The following is a 22,541-nucleotide window of genomic DNA, read 5'->3' as shown; positions in this document are numbered from 1 at the left end:
ACACATACACCAATAGAGGCATTATCTTACACAAATACAAAAGTAGCAGTTAATAATAATGAACTTATATTGATCACTACTTCTCCTCAACTAATCGGAATTTTTTAGAAAATACACATTTATGCTCTTGTTAATAGACATAAGAAAATCTATGTTCCTCATTGTTGCTGACAAGACGGATTTAAAACCGGAACTCGCTCGCAGTTAAACGGTTCGCCGGTTTATGTTGACAAAACTGACCACGAAAACACCGACCGCGGTCGCGTGAGACCTGAAAAACCAGGTAACCAAAACGTTTGTCAACATCAGCCAGCGCGAGCGAGTCATAAAATTGGCGCGCGCTAGAATTAAGCTAAAATAAGGCCTAAAGAATAGTATAAATACAGAAGGTTTTCAAATAAAGAACGTCATTCGAACAATAACTCAAAAAGGTGTACTAGTGTCCAGTTCAGTCGGAGGCTCTTGCTTCCGGTCCGAACAAAACCCAAATTTTCGAAAGAAAATTTTTCACTCATCCTTACTACATCTCCTATAAATCCCAAACCTATAACGTACAGTTAGAACACAGTAACTTTCCGGCCGGCCACGCAACAGAAAACAGCAACGTCCGCAGACCCAAGGGCAGACGTAAAACAACACCGGCCACGCTAAGACATTGAACCCAATCATCCGTTCGGCAACGTGACAGCGTCACCGTGGGAACCATGTATCGGTCAGCAATTCCCGTGCATTCCGGAGCAGGTTGCAGCCAACAAGTGTTCCGAAAGATGGTCAGTAACCACAGTTGAGGATAGTTGTTTGTAATTAGGTTTAGTGCAGGAAAATAAAAATATATTTTTTATGAGCTACGAATAGACGAAAGGTTTAACTAACCAAAAGCTTCTTAAGATCCGTTTTTCTCAGAAACTTCTAGAGGATGTTGCAGATGAAGGCCAACAAACCAAATTAATAACAGCTGAACACAACAGAGCGCATAGAGGAGCGGAGGAGAATAAGTTACAAATTTTGTGTAAATATTATTTTCCGAAGCTACTCTCCAAAATCAAACACATTGTTTCCAAATGCAGCATCTGCAATGAAAACAAATATGATCGTATTCCAATTAAGTGTCTCCAACAAGAAACACCGATCCCAACAGGACCATTTGAAATTGCCCATATCGACATACTGTTTTTGGAGAAGCATTATTTCTTAACTTATATAGACAAATTTATAAAATTCGCACAAGTCACGTTAATTCAATCGCGAGCAGCCATATATATTATTCCGGCAGTTAAGGACATGTTATTAAAATACCATCCACCAAAGATACTGGTGATGCATGGTGAAAAATCATTTGGCACCCGGGATTTAACCGACTTCTATCAAAACTACCAACTTTAAGTTTATTTAACAGCTACAGGTCGTAGTGAAATGAACGGGGTGATAGAAAGGTTTCATTCGACCATACTCGAAATCTATCGTATCACGAAGTTTGAACAAAAGCACCTACCCGTCCCTGACCTAATCCAAGCTTCAGTACATACATATAATTCATCTATTCATTCCTGTATCAAACACACTCCGTACGAAGTAATCCTACCCTCCTCTCGATCCTCCATAATCTGCGAACAAGTTTACAATCGTATGAAGTCAAACAGGCAAAGGATCTTTTGGCCTACAACAAGGGAAAACAGGAGAAAATTATTCCAATTATTATTCTCGATTTAGGCCCAGCTAGAATCGGAATTGATAGTTACAATTGATGGTAATTGGAATTGATGGTAAATTAGACACCATAACACAACTATCAAAGAATATCTATTTATAAATGGGAAAAATTAAGGATAAGATAGAGTCACTATCCGATATTAAGGCAAATTTAGGGGATATCACAAAAGAAATACGCATATGCCAACTAGTACAGCCTAGGTACAGCAGGAACTGCTCAAGGCAGAAGACAAAATAGATGAAGTAACTTTGGCGATATATATAAAAGAGGGAAGACAATTACATAACACCCCAGCGGCTTAAGGAAAAATCAGGAACCACAACCCGAAGACCCCCGATCTAATGATGAACTATCGACTGGTCTTCTCGATCGGAAAGAAAATTTAACTCGCGCAAACGGCAATATGTTGAAATAGTTAATAAAAATTACTCTTGGTTTAACTGCACACACTTCGAGTCGTCCTTCCTTGCGATACCCGAAGAAATAACTCGCGCAATGAAAAACATTCTTCGAGATTACATTAGAACCATCGCCTTTGATTACCTAGATGACATCATTTGGACAACCTATTTAAAATTCTCAAAAGGCTAGCCGAAGAAGCATTGGCCGTAATATGGGGTAATTCACCCTTTTTAACAAATCTAAACAATTGCAGTACATAAAAAACTGTAACAAAAACTTATGTAACTTCACTTTTTATTTGGAGAATTGAACAAGAGAATTATGACTACACCATCATGTACAAGGAAGGTAAGACGAACGTTGTCGCAGATGCCTTGCGCAGAAAAATTGAATGTAACACAAAAACGAAACTAATCGAATTTTTTTAATACAGATACGGAAGACAGGCAAGATGAAGAGAACCTAATTCTTCTCCAGAAGAAAACCATAAACCATCGCAACCACGGTGGGACCTAGAAGCCTCTATCGGCGAAACAACCAATCGGGCCAGTTAAAAGTATCAGACCTCAGGTGAGTCATGGAGTTTAAATATAAAACTAACCCAAACGGAAATTGTTGGCTGTGTACCAGTAGAAACGACTGGGAAAGATGAGTATTTCCACAAGGAATTCCTAAACCTAAAAACGACTCCAAAGATCCTTACGTGTAAAAAATGTGAGGCTTTTATAGAAAAGCACAAGGAAGAGGTTGAGGCAGTTGAAGAAAAAGCCAATAGGCAGTACAGGAAAAAGAGCAGCACGCCCAAATATTAGAAGAAGAGAGAAAGAAAAATTCCGAACAGAAACTCCAAATAGTAAAAAAAGATAATTCAGATAAATTAAAGATACAAATTGCAAACTTAGCAGAAGAGAACAAAAAACTCACTTGGCACTAAAATGAACCAATTGAAAAGTCAGCAAAAACGCTACGGGAATCCTGAAGCTATTTACGATGCCTTGCTCTCAGACTTGGTCAATACTAAAATCGAATCGAAAATCGAGAAAATCGAAAAATTGAAAATGTACTTTTAGCTACTGATTCCAGATTAGCAGTCCGACCTGATACAAGCGCTGTTCAGCAGAAGCAGATCCTAACCTAACAGATGTCAACGAAGCCGAGGCGACGCGGGCAGGCACAGTTTATTGGGCCCGGGAAATACGAGAATACCTACCAAAAGAAACGAAAAGTGTATAAACCCCACCAGACAGATAAAGGTAGGAGACGTTGTGACGTTTCCAGAGGAGAATAGGAAAGGGAAGAATAGTGAAAGTCCAGTCCATGATAAGCCTCAACCAACAACATGGAAATGGAAATGGAAATCACTGGAAATCAAATGGATTGGGACGCGTCATGGAACGACTCGGCAGCTTGGGAGAGTAACCCCGACGCCGTGAACGAAGAGGAGGACGACCAGCTGGAGCCGGACAACTACGAAGAGGAGGACGAGGAAGACCTGCGAGAACGCTGGGTAATTTTATCTCCAAAATAACAGAGACATTAGAGATTAAAATTAAAAGGCATAAAAAGCTAATCAACCCGATAACCCTGAAAATATCGCGCGATATATACCCAAAGGATACGCGACATTAAATAGCGAATAGAATGGAAACAACAAAAAACCATATTGAATATAAATATAAACATATCGAAGAAACAATACTAATTGCTAACACCCTCGCGCAAGAAATAATCATCAAGTAGCAATTCTTGGAAACAAATCCATTAAGCGGAAAGTTGCATTGAACCCACTATAATACACAATTCTAGCTTCTCCAACATAAAGAAAGAGAGAAATATAGAATGGCGAATTCATATTACATGTTGAACACATAATCAATTCACCGGACCAATATTACATATTTCAAATCCCAAATATAGCGAACCAAACTAAATTAGACATACCTCAGGGGCATGCATAGCAGTAAATAGTAATGGAACGCATATATCTGAATATGAACGCATTATCTGATTTCAAAGCCCATAATCAACATGAAAATAGATTGTGTGGTAGTGGCACTTTTTCATATTTCGTTCATTCATGTCACATGATAAAAATAGAGATCCCGAAAACACAGAAATTGTGACACAATCAGAAGAATGTGAAATAGAGACAGAGATGCAATAGAAATACGGTCAGTAATTCTTAAAAACTCTATCTCGAATACAACATATTTCAAACCGATTTAACCTATGCCGTTTGTAATAACTCATGTAGAAAGAAATGGTACATTCGGTGCTTACTCAATATACCTAGACATATTTACGGTATGTAGTGGAATCGTTATCGCTATATCAACCATCCTAAAATTTAAAATAGAACGAGTTCCACGCCTTCCACGAACAACATAGATTTCTAACCTCTGGGCGAGAAATTACAAGGGTAGCAATGTTACCAATGCGATGTGGTCAACGCGACCAATTTGTAAACTCAGCGATTCGCCCAATATGTAGGTATAAAGCGAAACCGGAGATCGCAACGATCAACAACTTTGCATAGCATCAAAAGTGCTGACCGATGTCACACAAGGCAAAATCATCGATCGCAAGCCGAACTACAATTTGTATGCCAAAAAATCTGCTGACGCGCATTGAAATTGATCAGCAATTATTTCGTATAAATTAGCTGTTAACACACGAAATAAACGCCATTTTCAATGATTATCGACAAACTGTGCGTTATTTGATCGCCATATTGCTAATCGGATGTACTTCTCCGGCCTAACAAGCAAAAAAGAAGCGGCCAAGTAAGGCCGGGAGGCACCTTTCCGACCTTGGAATTGCGGACCGATGGCTCGAGACAAGTCAAAGGTACTTCCTGTCTTGGCAAGGGGATCAATTTAACTAGTTCGGGGTAAAGCACCGCCGATGGGAGTTTGGGCGGAAATACATTTCGTTATTCTCCCAAAGGAGCCATACGTAGCAGCATCGATTAATAATGCTAGCATAACAAGTCAACATTGAATAAAATAATACATACATTGCATACTTCATTCACTGTTCGAGGTATGCACTTCACTTCATATTATTTATAAGGGTTGGGATATCGTTCGGGTCCTAGGAAAAACAGGAGATAGAATCAGATGCTTTAAACCTACAACCTACTTAAGGCACCAACAACATGACATACGAAACATTACAATCATTACACATTTATCCTAATTGTCTCTACAAATATGACCTAATTTTAGTTGTTCTTACGATAGGGATGCATTCATGCAATCACATAAATTAGGTTTCGCTTCGACTTTATGATTCATCCAATTCATCTATCTCCTAAAACAACATTACGTATTGCTAATTCCGATCCATTTTAGTATTTAACAATGGAACTTCATAACTTAGCAAATAATTTTAAACTCGAGTGATTTTAGATAAGAGTCGATGGACGAAAGGACGATTAAATCAGCTTACTCACGAATGATTTGCTCGAGGTTAGTACTGCGTAGTCTCCAAAGATGATGCGATATATCATATTCTCAAATCGAGCTTACAGTCCAAAGGCATTTCTAGAATAATAAAAAAATATAGATTATACGATCGCATTACTTGTATATTAGAGTAAAGAACAAAAGTTAACAACTTACCAAACACACATCCAAAACAATGCTTGGCTAGCTATGGCTTGTAATTACTTGGAAAAATATCATCATTTCCTTGCATCGAAAGTTTTTCCATCATAACTAAAATAAGGTAACATATTTGTGTAACATTAGAGGATTTGCAAAACCCCTACAGAGCAATCCGTTCAATTACCTTCCCATTACTTGCACGTGTTGCATTATGATGAACTGTCAATGTTAACCCTAAAATAAAGTGTATTGAACATTGTTAAGTACTTTCCACTAATTGTAAACTTGCAATGCGACTTACAGTGTTTATCCAAATAGCGACGGACTCATATTCGACGGTCATAGCAGCAGGGCGCTGTTATCCACCTTTCTCCTCCAAGGACACAACGGTTTGGTAAGTCGCAGTCCTTACCCTAAGCGCTAGTTTACAAGGCAAGGCTTCTTTTAGGTCATCTCGTCGATATGCAGGACCATAGGGAGCAGCAGCGTGCGAAGAACACGATCGTATAAGAAACGTCTGACGAGCTCTCCTCCAACAGGTCCCTGGTTTCATCTTCAGCGTAACTACCGTTACGTCCTTTAGTACGGATAGCAATCGTGATCGCATCAGGGTAGTCATTATGAAGGCAGTTTATGGTTTCCAGATAACAATTCCTTCCTTCAAAATCCTTCAAAACATCAGTACACTAAATCAAAGATCACGTAAAATCACAAAGATTAACCATTATTCACAACAACATGCGATATTCGATACGAACAGAATTTTGAGCAAAGTACAACTTACGCTTTTCGATAGTCGTTTGAAATACATTCCACACACGTACATCCGGCAATTGAATCACAATCATAGCTAATGGATTATGCACACCAGCGATCGAGAGCGAATAGAACTGAATACTTTTGTATCACGACACGTTTTTCCATTCTGGATCGAACCAAACCGCTACATTGTTCTCGTGTGAAAGCTCTGAGTTTTACAGCACCAAATACTGTATGGAACACTCGTCTGAACTGTAGAACGGTCGCAACAGGAATGTGTTCGTATGCATTTTGCTCCACTCACAGTCGTTCAATCCAACGATCACATTTAGCAGTCTCATCAAAACTCGCGAGCGACTGAACGCATAAGTGCAGCATAACCAAATGAAATTTTATGCTTGTTATGCACATTACAAGTACCTTTTCACCGAAGCTACTCTTTCTCGCAATTTGCCTATAACATGAAAATTTAATTTTCGTACTCATACCACCATAATCAGACATCGCTTCAACTTTCACAGTTAAATAAGTTGAACATTCATTTTTCATTCAGATATACGGCCTGGCCGTTCTACCGATAATAAAAAAAATCATTTTTCATTTCTTATAAAATATTTTATACAATATACAATAAAAAAAATTTAATGCATCATCATATAGATATAAACTACACAAAATCCATTGTAATTTATCCATTGCATACGCCGAACAATATATTGTGAAGCAAACATATTAACCATAAGGTAAACTTACTACTGAAACATCAACAACTAACAGCTCATCAATACCCGAATTCTCACTGTTCACAGCTACTATCAACATATTAAAATGCAATGACCATGGTATTATCGTTTTACAGAAACAAAATATTCTTGGCATCACACACGACGTCAACAACCTCCTTACTCGAAACCTGTCTGGCTCCTATTACATTATTGCATTATTGAAGCACATGAATAACAAACTCATCTAAAGTGCAAAGAATAACGTTTGAATAAAGGTATGCAAACAAATTTGTATATAGAAACTGCAAAACAAAACATCGTTAAATTACATTTATCGAACGTTAATTAGTTTTGCTTGTTTCATCACAAACGATTTCCCCAATAATCCGTCTTTATCTTGCAAGGAAATTTCATTTTACTCATCGGTTCGGTTAATTATCGGCGTAATGAGTGCTTGATTTGGTGCTTTTAGGAAGCTTATAAGTAACAACCGTGATTGTCCTAAAAATGATATTAACTAAAAATGTATTTCATCTCACAAAACGCCTCCAAAAATATTACTCCACAAAAGATTCTGATTCGTGATAATCATTGTGTACGCACTATCGTAATTCTCATACACGCCATTCTCACCGTGATTCACAAAATCTAAAGGTACATTACAAACGCCTTGAACATGCAATCCTACCCATGGAATAGTGTGGCATTCATCGACCAATTTTGTTAAACGCATAATGCTGCGATCAACTTCTTCCGTCGTTATCAGCCCATATCGATGAAAGATCGATACAGTATTTGGTTTCAGTTGAGGTCATGTAGCTACTCACATATTCAATCGACGCTGTCGTGCAATCTAGCGCAAGCATTCCGATGTACTCCAGTAATTCATCGTTTGTGCATGAAGTTTCCCCGGTGTCATCCGATGAAAGGTTGTTCACATTCAACGTAGGAATTCGTTCATCAAACCGTTGCATCTTTTTACAGCCAGCAGCTACATTCTCAACATTCAATTGGCATATATTACGTAAATATTCTGCAATTGAACTCCCACTCACGGTAACATCCATATCGGTGTTGAACTTGCTGTATTCGTTGTCGGGATGAATCCATCGTAACGATATATCAAACGTTAACATTGTATTTTTTATCCGTTCTCTAGCATTTGCTGACTTCAAATAGATCTTGATGATCTTGACGAAGAGATAAGAAAAGAAAAATAGTTCACATACAATTAATTATTTGCCAAAAATCAAATCAGTAAGCCTAAATGTTTCATTGCTGCTTCCTATCCACATTTTACCTAACCAGCTAGCATAGGGCCTTCAGCAAAATTAATTCCTCCAGTCCTGTACAAAATTTTAAAAGACCTCACAAAGAACACAATATCTCGTCACCAGGACACCAAGGACGAGATATTGTGCACCTATTAGTATCCACAATAAATGCCAGAAAATTGTCTGTGTTTTTTAAACAATCTTTTTTGATTGTCTTTTCCAAATCAATTGAATCTTGGTGGTAAGCTTACAAAGCTACAAAGACCATACGGTAATGAAGCATTGGTGTTCAGTTCAAAGTGATTCAAAATACACATCAACGCATAATCTTTTTTTTTACCTGCACACCAACCTCGAGCAGGGTAGGTCTGCCATTTGTGTTTTTTTTTTTAGTTTATTTACCGCCAAAGCACACATAATGGTCACCGAAAAACCATGTCTTTATGCCTTTATAAACTAAAAAGAGCCTTACCACATTTTTCTCGATTTTGCGACCATGCATTGATATGAAAATTGCCCTGCAACTTCTCTGTCGTTTCATGGTGTAAATTCATAATCAATGCACCGCAAGGCGTAATTGCCACAGACTCGAGATTCCATTTTCGCATTTGTGTTAACCGCATACAGCGTTCCTTAAAAGTAATCAAATAAGCAGTTAAGTGCATTGAACGGTAGGATATATACATTGCAAAGTAGGATATAACTCACCTCGGTGAATAAATGCTTCCACGAATTCCGTTTTTAGCATCTCCATGGCGGGAAATTACCTGACACGGTAATTCCGCTACCAAACAAAGCAAACATTGTGGTTCATAGGCAGGAATCACCACTGAAACCTTGTTAAATGTTCATTAGAACTGACGATTGAGTTACAACATTTTGAGTCCAACTTACCATGAGCTTCAGCTGATGTGCTTCGTTATTCTTTCAAATTTCTTTCGAAGCTTTTTCATCTTGGTCCAGCAAGGACTCGCAATTCGCTCGACCGTATCCTTTGGATTAGGAAACATCCACAATTATGGGTACAGCATTCTACGATTATGTGAAAACCTGTTCTGCTATGAGGCACTGTATTTTTTGTAAAACTTCTTAATTAGATTGTGTACGCTTAACGTAAAATAATCGGAACGTTGTACAGGCGCTTCTAGGTTATTTGTCCCGGCATTCGCATACGCCAGCGATGCACCGACATATTGTACCTCAAATAGATTAGTGTGTGTGCAATCTTGTTTGATAGGTTATGACATTTAGAATTGTTTACATACCGTACTTCAAGGTTTTGGCATTTCGTGTCTCTTTTGAATTGAATTTAAAATCAACGTGCGAAAATATTTTTCATATTGATACTGTATCGTGGCATAAATTCTAATCCAATCTCAATGTCTTCTCATGGATAAGTGTACCTTTTCATATCCATGGCATTATAATTTTAACTTATCAATTTTTAAATGTTTGGTCTCAAGCTTCCATTACTCACCATAACTGTTTAGTTTTTACTAAAAAAATCTAAAATTTATAAACAATATCGACACAATTTCATTACGTAATTGATGGGAACATAGATGAAGTATGATAAAACGAATGTGTGAATAATATTGTATTTTTAAACAAAAACAGAATAATGACTACTGATTATCCACAATGTTTTATTGAATGCTTTCTCTACCATCAAGCGATGAACCAATCAAAAAATGGGCTCAGGTCAGTGTGCTAATCTAAAATCATTTTTCTTTCGTTTTCGTTTTTTTTTCTTCGGTTTCCAGATATTCCGATATACTACATTACTACGTTTGCTGACATGCAGCTTCCAAACTAGCTCATCATCTCAAACATCAAGAGCCACGTTGAAACAGTTGGGGAAATTAACGATCTTTTCAGTTAATTTTCTTATCCACACAACACGATTCGCAGCATTAGTCACCATTTATATGAATATTTCACAAACTTCATACAGATAGGCATACAAAAGTTTTTATCGTTTATGCCTAATGAATATTCACATCGTAGTTGGTGTTGTTGGAAATTTCATTGAGGTTTTGGACCTCCCAGGTCTCTTTCACCTCTGGCGGTAATAGAGGAAAAATAGTATGAAAAGGATGTGAGAGGGGTATTGTTTGAGATTTTGAGGAATCTCGTACCTTATTACCATGGATTTCACATCGTAGTGGACACATCGTCTTTCGTCGTGTGTGCATGTTCCGTGTACATGGATATTGTAACCAATGCAAGTTCTTTGTTACCAAGTAAATACAAATGCGACCAAAAACTCGTATGTAATTTGTAGTACCAATGAATAAAATTACAAAAAATCACATAGTACATAGCTCAAAATGCGCATAGTACCCACGAATAACAAAAGGAAGCGTCAAAAGTGAGGTACATTTTGTATGAAGTCAGACATTATTCTGTAAATTGCCTTCGTTCTCATGTGAGTAAAGTATGCATACGTGAATGGAGACTGATCTTATCCATGAAAAGGCCCAATTTCATTACATCGTCATCGTCTGAGCAAGGCTGCATTCGAAACATTTACATAAACTTGTTCATAGTTTTACATCAAGATCAAACTTCTCAACTCATCGAGGGTAAAGGCAACAAACAAACGTACAACAATTACTAACAGAAATAAATAATTGATTTCGAATTCATTTTTCTTTATAATAGGTAGGTGTATTCTTCCATTATTCGTACGACTCAAAATGTATTGGCTCTTGATACAAACAATATTCTTGAAAGCACCCTAGAGCTGGAGCCAGCTTACGCAGCAGTCACGAGATCGAAAAGGAAATAGAAAGAGATACTGCATGTTATTGCGGCTGTCCACAGGACCGTCTTTCTTACATTTTCATAACCCTTTGTTCCTAGTGTTTACCAGCCACCACATTACTATTCTCAGGCCTATGCCTACAATGCGCAGATGGAGCCAAGTATCTTATTCGTCGTGATTGTTATTAAACGCCAGATCGACTGACGAATTATGCATCGAACAGTAATGAGAATGCGACGGAAGTGGCGGAACGATGTTATATGCCCGGGAGCGTGGCTTATGTGGCTATCAAAAAAAATCCTATTACGCTCTTTCCTATCATATGTCTTGAACTCTCTTTTCCTTTCTCTTTTCTGTTGCTGGAAGTGATGGGGTGATAGTGTCGCGTCCCTAACTGAATATTAGTGAAACATATATAAAGCTGTAAAAAATGCTGTGAATGTAACTGATGTATATTTAAGAGAAAAAAAAAGTCGCTACCGCAAGCGTCGCTTTAGCATTATACAGGAATGGTGGTATCTGCTGCCTGCTGCTGATGATGCTACCTTCGCAAATTGTTGATGCAGCTAAGCTCGACAAAATCGAGCACGACGCCGGTAACGATGCGGGGCCGGGAACAGTGCCATACCGCGGTGCTTAGAAGCACTTTCGGTGCACGATGGATGGACCGGATTCATCGTATTCCTGCTTGGAGATCCACATTTGCTGGAATGTGGATAGCGAAGCCAGGATCGAACCACCGATCCATACGGAGTATTTGCGCTCCGGAGGAGCAATAATTTTAATTTTCATGGTAGATGGTGCCAGGGCCGTAATTTCCTTCTGCATGCGGTCGGCAATTCCTGGGTACATAGTAGTACCTCCCGACAACACCGTGTTAGCGTAAAGATCCTTACGGATGTCGACATCGCACTTCATGATGGAATTGTATGTAGTTTCATGGATACCGCACGCCTCCATACCCAGGAACGATGGTTGGAACAATGCCTCTGGGCAACGGAATCGCTCGTTGCCAATGGTGATAACCTGTCCGTCAGGGAGCTCGTAACTCTTCTCCAGCGAACTCGACGAAGCAGCTGTGGCCATTTCCTGCTCGAAGTCCAAAGCCACGTAGCACAGCTTCTCCTTGATGTCACGAACGATTTCTCGCTCGGCTGTAGTCGTGAACGAGTAGCCACGCTCTGTCAGGATCTTCATCAGGTAGTCCGTGAGATCACGGCCAGCCAAATCAAGACGGAGGATGGCATGGGGCAAAGCATAACCTTCATAAATCGGCACGGTATGCGACACACCGTCACCGGAGTCGAGCACAATACCAGTGGTACGACCTGAGGCATACAGCGACAGGACGGCCTGGATGGCAACATACATCGCCGGTGTGTTGAATGTTTCGAACATGATCTGTGTCATTTTCTCACGGTTGGCCTTTGGGTTCAGTGGGGCCTCCGTAAGTAGCACTGGGTGTTCCTCTGGGGCCACACGCAGCTCGTTATAGAAGGTGTGATGCCAGATCTTCTCCATATCATCCCAGTTTGTGACAATTCCGTGCTCGATCGGGTATTTGAGCGTTAGAATACCACGCTTGCTCTGCGCCTCATCACCGACGTACGAATCCTTCTGGCCCATACCGACCATCACGCCCTGATGACGGGGACGTCCGACGATGGACGGGAAGACGGCACGTGGTGCATCATCCCCAGCGAAACCGGCCTTGCACATGCCGGATCCATTGTCTACAACTAGCGCAGCAACCTCTTCGTCGCACATCTCGGCTGAAAAGGAAAAGAAAATATCAAAATTATTATAGACCACGCGTAAATTTACGTTCACGTATTCCAGAAACATGTACTATAATAATTTCACGTCACCATATACTCTATCATCGCATACATTTAGCTAACATAAGTTCATTATTTTTTACGCAAAAATATACAGGTGTGTGAAGGAAATACACACAAGCTTTGTGATTCAATATAGTTTCTTCAAATGAAATTTGCATCGCTTTTAGAAATGAAAAATTGTTTTTTATATTCTTTTTACTAGCGCAAAATGCCTATTAACCTATCCAATAACCATAATGAGACAAACGAATGCAATACGGGCGTCAAAATTTCATTTTGTTCCTGCTTCTTGCAACATTGTGCTCAAGCCGATGAAACTTTTATTAAAACTTAATATGTATGATGGCAAAGCGAATACATTTCGCGAGTGTTGCAATTCCATTAAGCAATAACAATAAAACATTTCAATAAATTAACAAATTCATATTTTGCACAATAATTGCTGATAAAAAATATTAAAATTCTTTGCGCTGTTCCATTGCCACTGCTACAAAACAGTTAAACAATAATCGCCATTGCTGTACTGACGCGCCTAAGGAAAAGCCGAATTTAACCATTATTAATGATAAAAAAACTGAAAAAAAAAAAATTGAACCCAATATCGTCTCGTTGAAATCTCTTGATTAGAAACGGAAAATGAGCACTAGGTATCGCAAACAACTACAAATCTAACAAAAATATATCAAAAAGTAAAGAAAGTTTTAGCAGACGCATAAGCGCTAATATTTAGAAGAAGAAGCTTCATATTGCCGGTCCTCCGTCTCATAGACGCCATTTTCTATCATTCCCTTTTGATGAAGAAGGCAACGCCCTGGAATGATTCACACTTCGGGATATAAAAGAGCATAGAGCGCAAATAGGCGCATTCAATTGACCGTAGAAAATCTTCGTTTGAAACGCCAGAGGTGTTCTCCGACCGACATACAACCAAGCTAAAACGGATTTCTACTACCAAAAAACCTAACCTAGCAAACGATCTCCACCTACTGCATTCTTGAGTGAGGGGACCAATGCCTAAAGCCAGCCCACATAAGGCAAATGAAACTAGTGATACTTAGTGAGGCGTAGAAAAAAAAATAAAAACGATGATTCTAACGGCTAAACAAGCAGGGTTTTAGCCCACGCCGTCTATGCAGGTCCCAAGGGTTGAAGATGTCGGACCCCTTTATCTTAATGCGCACACCCTAAAGACTCTCGCAGCCGCACCATACACTCACACATACGCGCACACAATCCTCAAGTGCAGAAGTAGCCATATATCCCGGAAAATTTGGGAATCGTCCTAGGCAGGGCAGTATAGACAAAAAAAACATTTTTTCTCCGATTCCGAAATTGATAGTAAGATTGATAGATGAATATTTGGCGTCCCTGTAGAACGTCCGAGTTCGGATTGCCATTCCCAACACCACGCTTGGGCGTCACTCCATAGCACATTTCGAAAAATAACGCTTTCCCGGGTTGAAGAAAATGGACTCCCATATTTCAACTAGTACAGCTTTCGGCACCACCAATCTACCTGTACCGTGATGAAATTCTTGCACAAGAGAAGGAAAATGTCTGCCCTGACTAAGAATTTAGAACACGAGATACGCAAAAATCCTACAAAGCTTTACAAAAACATTCATACGACGATATCTCGTTTGAAAAAAATTGAACTACACTCGCAGAAGTTTAAACTAATGTATCTATGGGTTAAAAAAGGTATTCTGTAATAAACTACCTTTTTTTTGCTTTAGTTCTTCACACACAAAAAAATCACTCTTGTAGTTGAGAACACTGAGCACAGTTCACTTCAGCAAGCCGGTTACCGCACTGGTTGACGTCTAGGCACAGAATGTCCACGCGTCAAGAGGAGCTTTCATATTTGGCTCGACTGTCGCATTGACTCCGGTTCGGACGCGTCACAAGAGCGTGAGAGACATGCGAGAGTGAGAGAGCGAATCCACAGAAAACTCGCTCAATCGCGTTTCATTTCCTTTTTCACTCCTCCCGCTCGCAATTTCCTGTTCTAGAGTACGTATTCCGTTTAGCTGAATAAAATTTTGCTATCGGAACATTGCATGTGCCACATACTAATAGAATTAATGATTATCAATAAAGCATATTATATTCGAATGTCAAGTTCTATCATCTATACGAAATATTCATTCAAACTTACTCATTTAAATAAAACGTTTAACCGTTGAAAGAAAATTTGAACACGAGCGTACGAGAAAACGAGAAAGCTTTAAGGCTTTGGCGATGGCGAGTTCGCTCTCGCTTCGCCACTCAAATGACGCCGCGCTCTCGGCTAACCGACCAATAGCGTTAACATGACCATATATGGATATGTTTGAAAAATGCGTTGTTCCAGCCACCAAGCCAAAACCGTTGACGAGACCGGTGTAAAGGCTACTTCTCCCTTCTACACTCTTGTGCTTCGCTAAAACCCCGTAGCTTCTCTCATTCGCACTCTCACTGTATCACCCATGCTAACTTGCCCGTTTGCGCTAAGCAAAGCTCGGTCGTTTCTAACCCACACCAATATATGGCTCAAAAAGCCGGCAACGGACAACCCTTCTCTACCCCCTTTCCCCTCTTTTACTTCTTCTTTTGTACACACTACCAGCATGTCCCGGCTCAATTTATCAGTGGAAGGCCGCAGCCATGATTCACATTATTATATTGCTTGCATTTTTTCGTTTCGTTGCTTCCTCTGCGCTTTCTTCTACTTGCACCATCATGGTGGTACCAGTGCTTCCCATACGCGCTTCAATTCGCTCTATTGTGAACTTGAAATTTTCCAAACTACTGCCCCGGCACTGGATCCTGTGTTGGCCAGCGACCTGCAGCAATAATTCTTGGAATCGGCGCAAAATGCAATGCGACAAAAATTTATGTTTTTTTTAGTTAACGTTATATAACCCACCGTTCGGAAATCTTTCGCAGATTTTTCTACGCTGACGTCGAATGGACTCTGGGAAGGTATCTGGGGATTCTTTGCGTTTTCGTTTCAACGAGCTACTACTCTCGGCGTTATCGGATTGCTCTTCGACAATCACAGCATCATTCTTCTCCGTGTCACTCTGCTGACCAACATCTTTCACAGCGTCATTCTTCTCATCATTTTCAGCACCATCAATCGCACTGCTACTAGCCACGGCAGCATCATTTGTGGTGCTAAGCACCGATGGGTTATTTTCCGTTACGTTGGCTTCCGCTTAAAATATGAAAGGAAAGCTATGGTGAAGATACGAAGGCCAACCGGTTTTTGAGGTTACGGAATGATTGCTGTCACCCGCTGCCTGGTAGCATTATTCTGAAAGTTTTGGCATAATATACCCTCAAAAAACGGTGCGAAATAGGGTTGGTCAAATGAAAAAACAACGTTCCTAAAATGATTCCTTCTGCTGCGCTTAACAGCGATGACGTGCCATAATGAAACGATTACGTCATCTTTTAGGGGATAAACGAAAAGGGAAAGAGGAAGGAAAGGGGTGAGGAAGTTCCTAGAATCGATGACGTGGTTCGTACAATGGAACGATGACGCCATCTACAGGGGCAAATCGAAGCGGGAGCGCTAGCGCTACCGCTAACGGGTGGGTGGGGAAGGTTTTTTTTTCCATTCTTTCATCACGATTTTTTTTCTCGATTTCTGCTTCCACTTGTGGCATTGAATTGAGCGGCGTTTTAAGTACGCGGAAAATAAAGTGAAGAAAGTATAATAGACGGCCATTTTCAACGAATGGAATTTGCTCCCGGCACTGGGGTGAACAGCATCAATCCTTAACAGCAGAAATGTTGCTATACTGACTTTCTTTTGGAATATTTATAACCGTCGTTATGGTCAGCTGCGTATACTTGGGAAAAGTTTGTGTATCGATGGTAGTTTTTTCGATTTTACCGTTTCCGGACATGGCTGGTACCGAATTTGCACTCACAACTTCACGAGATGTTAAAGTCTTCACTAATGATTACCAACTAACATGAAATGGAAGACGCTGCTCGCGAGGAAAATTTTTCCATTGACTACTATGATTGCAAAATTGTCAACCTACTTTCCGCTCGGTGCAATATTTGTTGAATTTGAAATTAATTATGAATTAATTTAATCTCAATAATTTTGCTTCAAGGTGTTGAAGCTGGTAGCTGGTTGATTTTTGGTGATAAAATTATCGCCTTTTTTAAATTTTATTTCCTGATATTTGCTAACAATAATAAAAAATAAAAAAAAATAAATACAGCATTAGCATGCAGCTAATGGCATTCAAGTCCCCGGCCGGTGGACGGTTCGAGCTGCGGCCAAACATCTTTGTTTTCTCCTTGCTCGCAGGAGAAAACACATTTCGTTAAAAAGCCGGTTTTTGTTGTTCGGCTCTAATAATTTTCATTGTTTTACGTGTTTCTTTTTTTCGCATTGCGTTTCCCTCCCGTTACGCCCGGATGCGTTCTGGGAGAAGGTAAAATAGACAGGGGGAAAGCTAGCCAACAAGGGGTAGAAACGTACGTACGCTGGACAGGTGCTTCCGATTTTATCATTCACCTGATAAGGAATTGAACCGGAAAGTGAAAGATTTAATGATATTCCCAATGATGGCAAACGTGGACAGACGATTCGTGAGAAATTTTCTGAAGAAAGTCGCATGCTTGGTCACATTTCAGCTGTCGTTTTAATATTGAATCATTGCAGCAGCCAAAAAGCCTTTATCATTACAACTTCATATTGATCGGGGCTTTTGGCGAATGATTTTGCGTAACTTAAATGAAAGAAAATATTTGTACACGTCGGCGTTCAACAACAATGCTTCTATTCCTTATATGGCGCGTCAGTATTAAACGCAGTATTAAACATCTTGACCATCGGGCCTTTTAGACATCAGGTGTCATGTGAATTTAAATCATCACTCCATAGTCCACTGTAGTTTCACGAGATGTACAGCCCACATTTGTTAACATCCGAAACCACAAACACGCACAAACATCGAGGAATGATTGAAGAATGTTCATTATGCTTTTTGCGTAACAAACGGCAGCAAACTTGAACAACAGCAGTACGTAATGTCCAAGAATTGGTTTGATTGGTGATGTTTAACGATACGTTTTGCTCCTGGTATGTTGCGAATTCGCTCGAAAGAACACATTTCGTTTAAGTTCCTTTCCTTTTCTGTTCCTTGCGCTCAAGTTACATTTATCACCGTTCACCAGAGCATGTGCAGCGAGGTTGTGTTGTTTCTTTTTTAACATTGAACCAACGTACTATTTCTACCATCCAAAAGGAAAGTGCCGACTCCCTATTAGCGCAGAACAGGACCTGTACACAATTAGTCCTTTTTGGCACGACCTAAGATACCCGTCAGCAGTACTGCTCGGCTATCTCGGCTGTTTTGGTTTGATTGGGCGTGTAGCTGGACGTTCGTAGCTGTAGCTGCTGATATTGATGACATTGTCGCCACACCGAATACACTTTGTTCGTTAAACGCAAACGTCCTTTAATTGCGCCTTTATCCGCCCAGTTGGGCAGAGTGAGTGTTTTCATCCATGGTTTGATGCATAGAGTTTTTTGTTTTTGTTGTGGCGAAACGCATAAACTCAAACTAACAAAATAAAGATGCACAAAACAACAATGTTCCAAGACACGGAAAAGAATGCGCTGGCGTATCACTTTTTAAACAAAACGTCCAAATATCCCACTTTGCTACGGTCAATTGTTCAAACTCCCCTTAAACAATGATTGTTGTATAAATGTGACTACTTACATTTGGTTTAAACACGAAAAACTGCTAAAATTAATAAATAAATTACTCTCGGACACTTTCTGTCTGCCGCACGTAGTTTACAAGCACTTGTCGTGTGGTACACAATTAAAGACACGGACAAAAATCGGGTCTTATCACACGCGGTATGTTGCCGTTTTTTTGCTATTACTTCACTAAAACCGTTTCGTTTTTATCAGTAGCTTTTGTTTGTGTGATTCCTTGCGTTGTGCGTTGGGTAGGAATAAAGGATATCGGTTTTGTTTTGTTTACGTTTTATCGCTTAGCAACTCTGAGCACGTCCTGACCGAATGACTACACAAACTGAAATGGTACGATTATTGAACAACCGGCGGATTTTAAATAGTAGCACCGGCCCGGCCCCAAACCGCGCTGGATCGACCGATCGAGAGCATGGCGAGCGACGCGTAGCGCTTCGTTTTTGACCATATATGGTATTCGATGGAAGTACGGGAGACTAGCGCACGCACACAGTCATCGGGTTTGCCTCCGTTTGCCGATCGAAGTCGGAAGTACGGAAGAGCGGATACGCAGCGTTTGTCGGTTCCTGCAAACGTAGCGCAAGAGAGCGACGACGGTTGAGGGTGGCAGCGGGGGTTGCTGTGGGGTGTGTTTGATGGAGAACCAAGGCGGTGTGCGGTGACATGCATCTCGCTTGTCCTTCTCACGATTCAAAGCATTGAGCGGTAGAGCGAGACCAGGAGAGCGAGAATACAATGAGAGCGCATTTGCTTTGCGTGGGGCAAAGCCGCTTGCGTGAAGGTTTGCGGCAATGCTGTAGGCGCGGAATGTTGACTCACCGGTAGACTGGTTGCGCCCGGTCGTTTATGGGATGCTGCGGTACAGATCCGCTGAGGGCGACAAAACCAGCGAAGGAAAGTTTGGCCGAGTGCTTTTCCTTTGGCTGTGGCCGTGTGAGTTAAATTCGCTTTTCCCCTAGACTATGTATATGTGAATAATCGTCGTTTCACCGAAACTCTAATGCGCATCCGCTCTCACTCTCTGATTCATGCTTATGCACACTCCTTTTTACCTTTTCGTGCTACACACACTCCTTCCAATGTCCTGTACTGCTTTTTGCTTCGACTACTTGAGTTATGACTCCTTACTGAGGCGTGAAATTTTTCCCTGAAGTTTCCTCCAATATCCTCTCGATCGATCGTATGACGATCCTCGCTGGTCCGATCTTCCATCCGTAAAATTTGAATGCAGCTTTTTTATGCCTAATTGCATAGTGCTACAAGGATATGCTATCGCACTGTCCAATAGTAGCATTTTCTCGGAATTTTGGAAACCCACGGTGACTCACGATAACGGCGCAATATACTGGCACCTAGGCACAACAACTTCACCAAAAAGAACAACAATTTTGACTGATATCTAATGCATCTGTTTTTAATTTTATTGGACATTTACTGTTTTATGCATAGCATGGACATTTATCTGAAGCATAAAAATGATGCATGATTCGTAAAAATAAAATAAACAGTTTTACGCCATGACTAACGTCCGACTATGACAAATCTATTTGTTAGTCATTCTGGCATCCGTAGAATGTCTGCCCATGAACTCTCGTACATGACGCTTCTCAGATGTTCTTTGTCATATCGTAGATGCAAATTCTACATAAGACGTCGACACCGATACCATAACGTCGAAGTGGGTGTGTGCGAGATGCGACACTTGGCTGAACATGCATGAACAGACTTCGTAGCCGATATGTAGGTTCGTTTCAATGTTTGAATACACCGAAGTGTTCTGTGCTTTAATAGACGCATTCATTGATAAAGGATGTAGCCTGCATTGAATTTTATTAACTTTCCAGTATGACCGCATTTGCCGTATTGCCAGCTACATCAAATCTCTTTTGATTGTTTATTGTTTTTTTTTTTATATTAAGCGAGTTCTTGTTGTTGGTGTGTGATATAGATCAGGATCATCTTTTGAATGTTCTATATCCTCAGTTTCCAGTAATTATTTAGAACTAAAACATTGATTTTGATTGTTTTGAAACTGAAACTGATTTTAATTTAAACTCATTTGTTTGCTGCTATTGGTGCTATTTGTTGCTATTGGTGCAGAAATCTTCCAGCGTCATTCGTCATAATTTCTCTAAAGCATATAACGATGCGAAAGAAACTGAACCTTTTTTTCAAAATTACCAAAGACCAACAGTAAAATGTAGGAGAGAAATAAGATTCACAAACACCATTATGCGATAAAATGCCGATCGTTTAATGATTCAGTCGGCTGTTAGCATTGCATGAGCATCGCTGTGCATAGATGGCAGCTGTATTAGTATAAGATACCCTTGTTTGATTCATCTTGCATGGAAACTGGCACTCGCGTGCCTGTTGATGGCAAGCACCACAATATTTCCAGCAAGCAAAAGGAGCGAAGACGTAAAGGGTGCTGAATGACATGCAGCACGCATTAATGAATCCGTGGCCGGTCTGCACATTCTGCACGGCTTTCGGCAATGTCGGAAAACGTTTGTGAAGAGCGTGAGATATGAAGTCTGGAGCAGCTTTAACCGTGATGGAGGGATGGAATTATCCAAAGCTCAAACGGGAAAGCGAGATGAAACATTAAATGGATCCTACACATACAGAGGAAAATTCCAATTCGTAGTAAGATCGTTCGATCTAGTGGTAAGATTCAGGAATTTTTGCAAGATGTGAACAGTCTTAAAGAGAGACATTATAATATTTTTGAAATACAAAAATATTACTTGACTAAGTTAAGAGTAAACTTATTGTAGCTAAATAAAAACAACAACAATCAGTGAACCTTTTCTGTTGTGATCGGCTGTGGCTAGTCTATGGGTGACGTCATGCGCTTTGCATGAATGAAACACTTGTGCTTCATCTTACTAGTGGAATCGTTGTATTTGTGAGTCTGTTGGTGACATCATGACATATGCAGCCAGAGATATGCGGAACCTTGTATTGTGCAAAGTGTGCGAAGCATGTATTCGAACGCCGATAACTCCACGATTGTTCAGAGGGAAACACACATGCATCGCCACCAATAGCCATTCGATTTTTAATGCATTCGCGTAGATGATTCACTCATTTCTGGGCTGGTGTGAATCATGTCACCAATATTGATGATATTTTAATGTTTGTTTTTCGCTAGACTTTATTTTACCACGTAGCCGAATAGTCAGTCCTTGCTACGGAGGAATGGTCCCCGGATGGGATTTTGGTCCGGTCCGTTCGTGTGAAGACCGGTACCGGCTACCATCATGCCACCGGGCCGCCCCAATATTGTTGATATTGATAATGTATCAATTGGATTTTTAGAATAACCCCCATTCGCCAAATTGCAATTTTTTCCACTTTTTTAATTTATTTGCATTGAGATATGCATACATTCATGTTGAATGAAACCAATGCGAAGGAAAGTAAACAGGGAGAGAAGCTTCCTCCTGATACAGACAACCGTGGTGCGTTGAGAATAAGAATGCAGCCATTAAAGGTGCGCTTCTTCTTCACTCCTCCAACATCGAAATCGGACTTACTGTTATAGCTTCCGGTGTACGTGATGATGATGCCGGTTATATTGCTGCGATGTTCCGCTTCTACGCTCGCCTGTGAAGCAAATAGGAAGAATTCATAATCGGAAACACAAGGTGAAACCATCATTAAATCACAAGGAGTAGCTGGAAGATGTGGAAAGCATGATCCGAATGGCGTATA

General features: G+C 40.2%; 1 protein-coding gene, 1 long non-coding RNA gene and 1 pseudogene across 4 annotated transcripts; all 3 read right to left on the bottom strand.

Moving 5' to 3' along the window:
• Nucleotides 1–5,736: 5,736 nt before the first annotated feature.
• Nucleotides 5,737–6,901, bottom strand: LOC128307258 (uncharacterized). The gene is made up of 4 exons (XR_008287614.1): nucleotides 6,506–6,901; nucleotides 6,023–6,407; nucleotides 5,906–5,955; nucleotides 5,737–5,832 (listed from the first exon to the last, which is right to left on the bottom strand). It is a non-coding gene; the product is annotated as an uncharacterized LOC128307258 (long non-coding RNA).
• A 287-nt stretch (nucleotides 6,902–7,188) lies between these two features.
• Nucleotides 7,189–9,653, bottom strand: LOC128307177 (uncharacterized; annotated as a pseudogene).
• Nucleotides 9,654–11,677: 2,024 nt separating this feature from the next.
• LOC128307303 (actin-5C) lies at nucleotides 11,678–19,138 on the bottom strand. Of its 3 annotated transcripts, none has more exons than XM_053045066.1 (2): nucleotides 18,823–19,138; nucleotides 11,678–13,018 (listed from the first exon to the last, which is right to left on the bottom strand). In XM_053045066.1, exon 2 carries the CDS (start codon nucleotides 13,011–13,013, stop codon nucleotides 11,883–11,885), a length of 1,131 nt encoding a protein of 376 aa, XP_052901026.1. In that variant the 5' UTR covers nucleotides 13,014–13,018; nucleotides 18,823–19,138; the 3' UTR covers nucleotides 11,678–11,882. The 3 variants fall into 3 exon arrangements, with proteins under 3 accessions (XP_052901026.1, XP_052901027.1, XP_052901025.1); XM_053045067.1 differs by lacking the exon at nucleotides 18,823–19,138 and adding an exon at nucleotides 15,996–16,144; XM_053045065.1 differs by lacking the exon at nucleotides 18,823–19,138 and adding an exon at nucleotides 14,808–14,941.
• Between the last annotated feature and the right edge of the window lie 3,403 nt (nucleotides 19,139–22,541).

Source organism: Anopheles moucheti, chromosome X (genome assembly GCF_943734755.1).
Source record: "Anopheles moucheti chromosome X, idAnoMoucSN_F20_07, whole genome shotgun sequence".
Taxonomy (NCBI): domain Eukaryota; kingdom Metazoa; phylum Arthropoda; class Insecta; order Diptera; family Culicidae; genus Anopheles; species Anopheles moucheti.
This window is presented reverse-complemented; position numbering and strand designations above follow the sequence as displayed.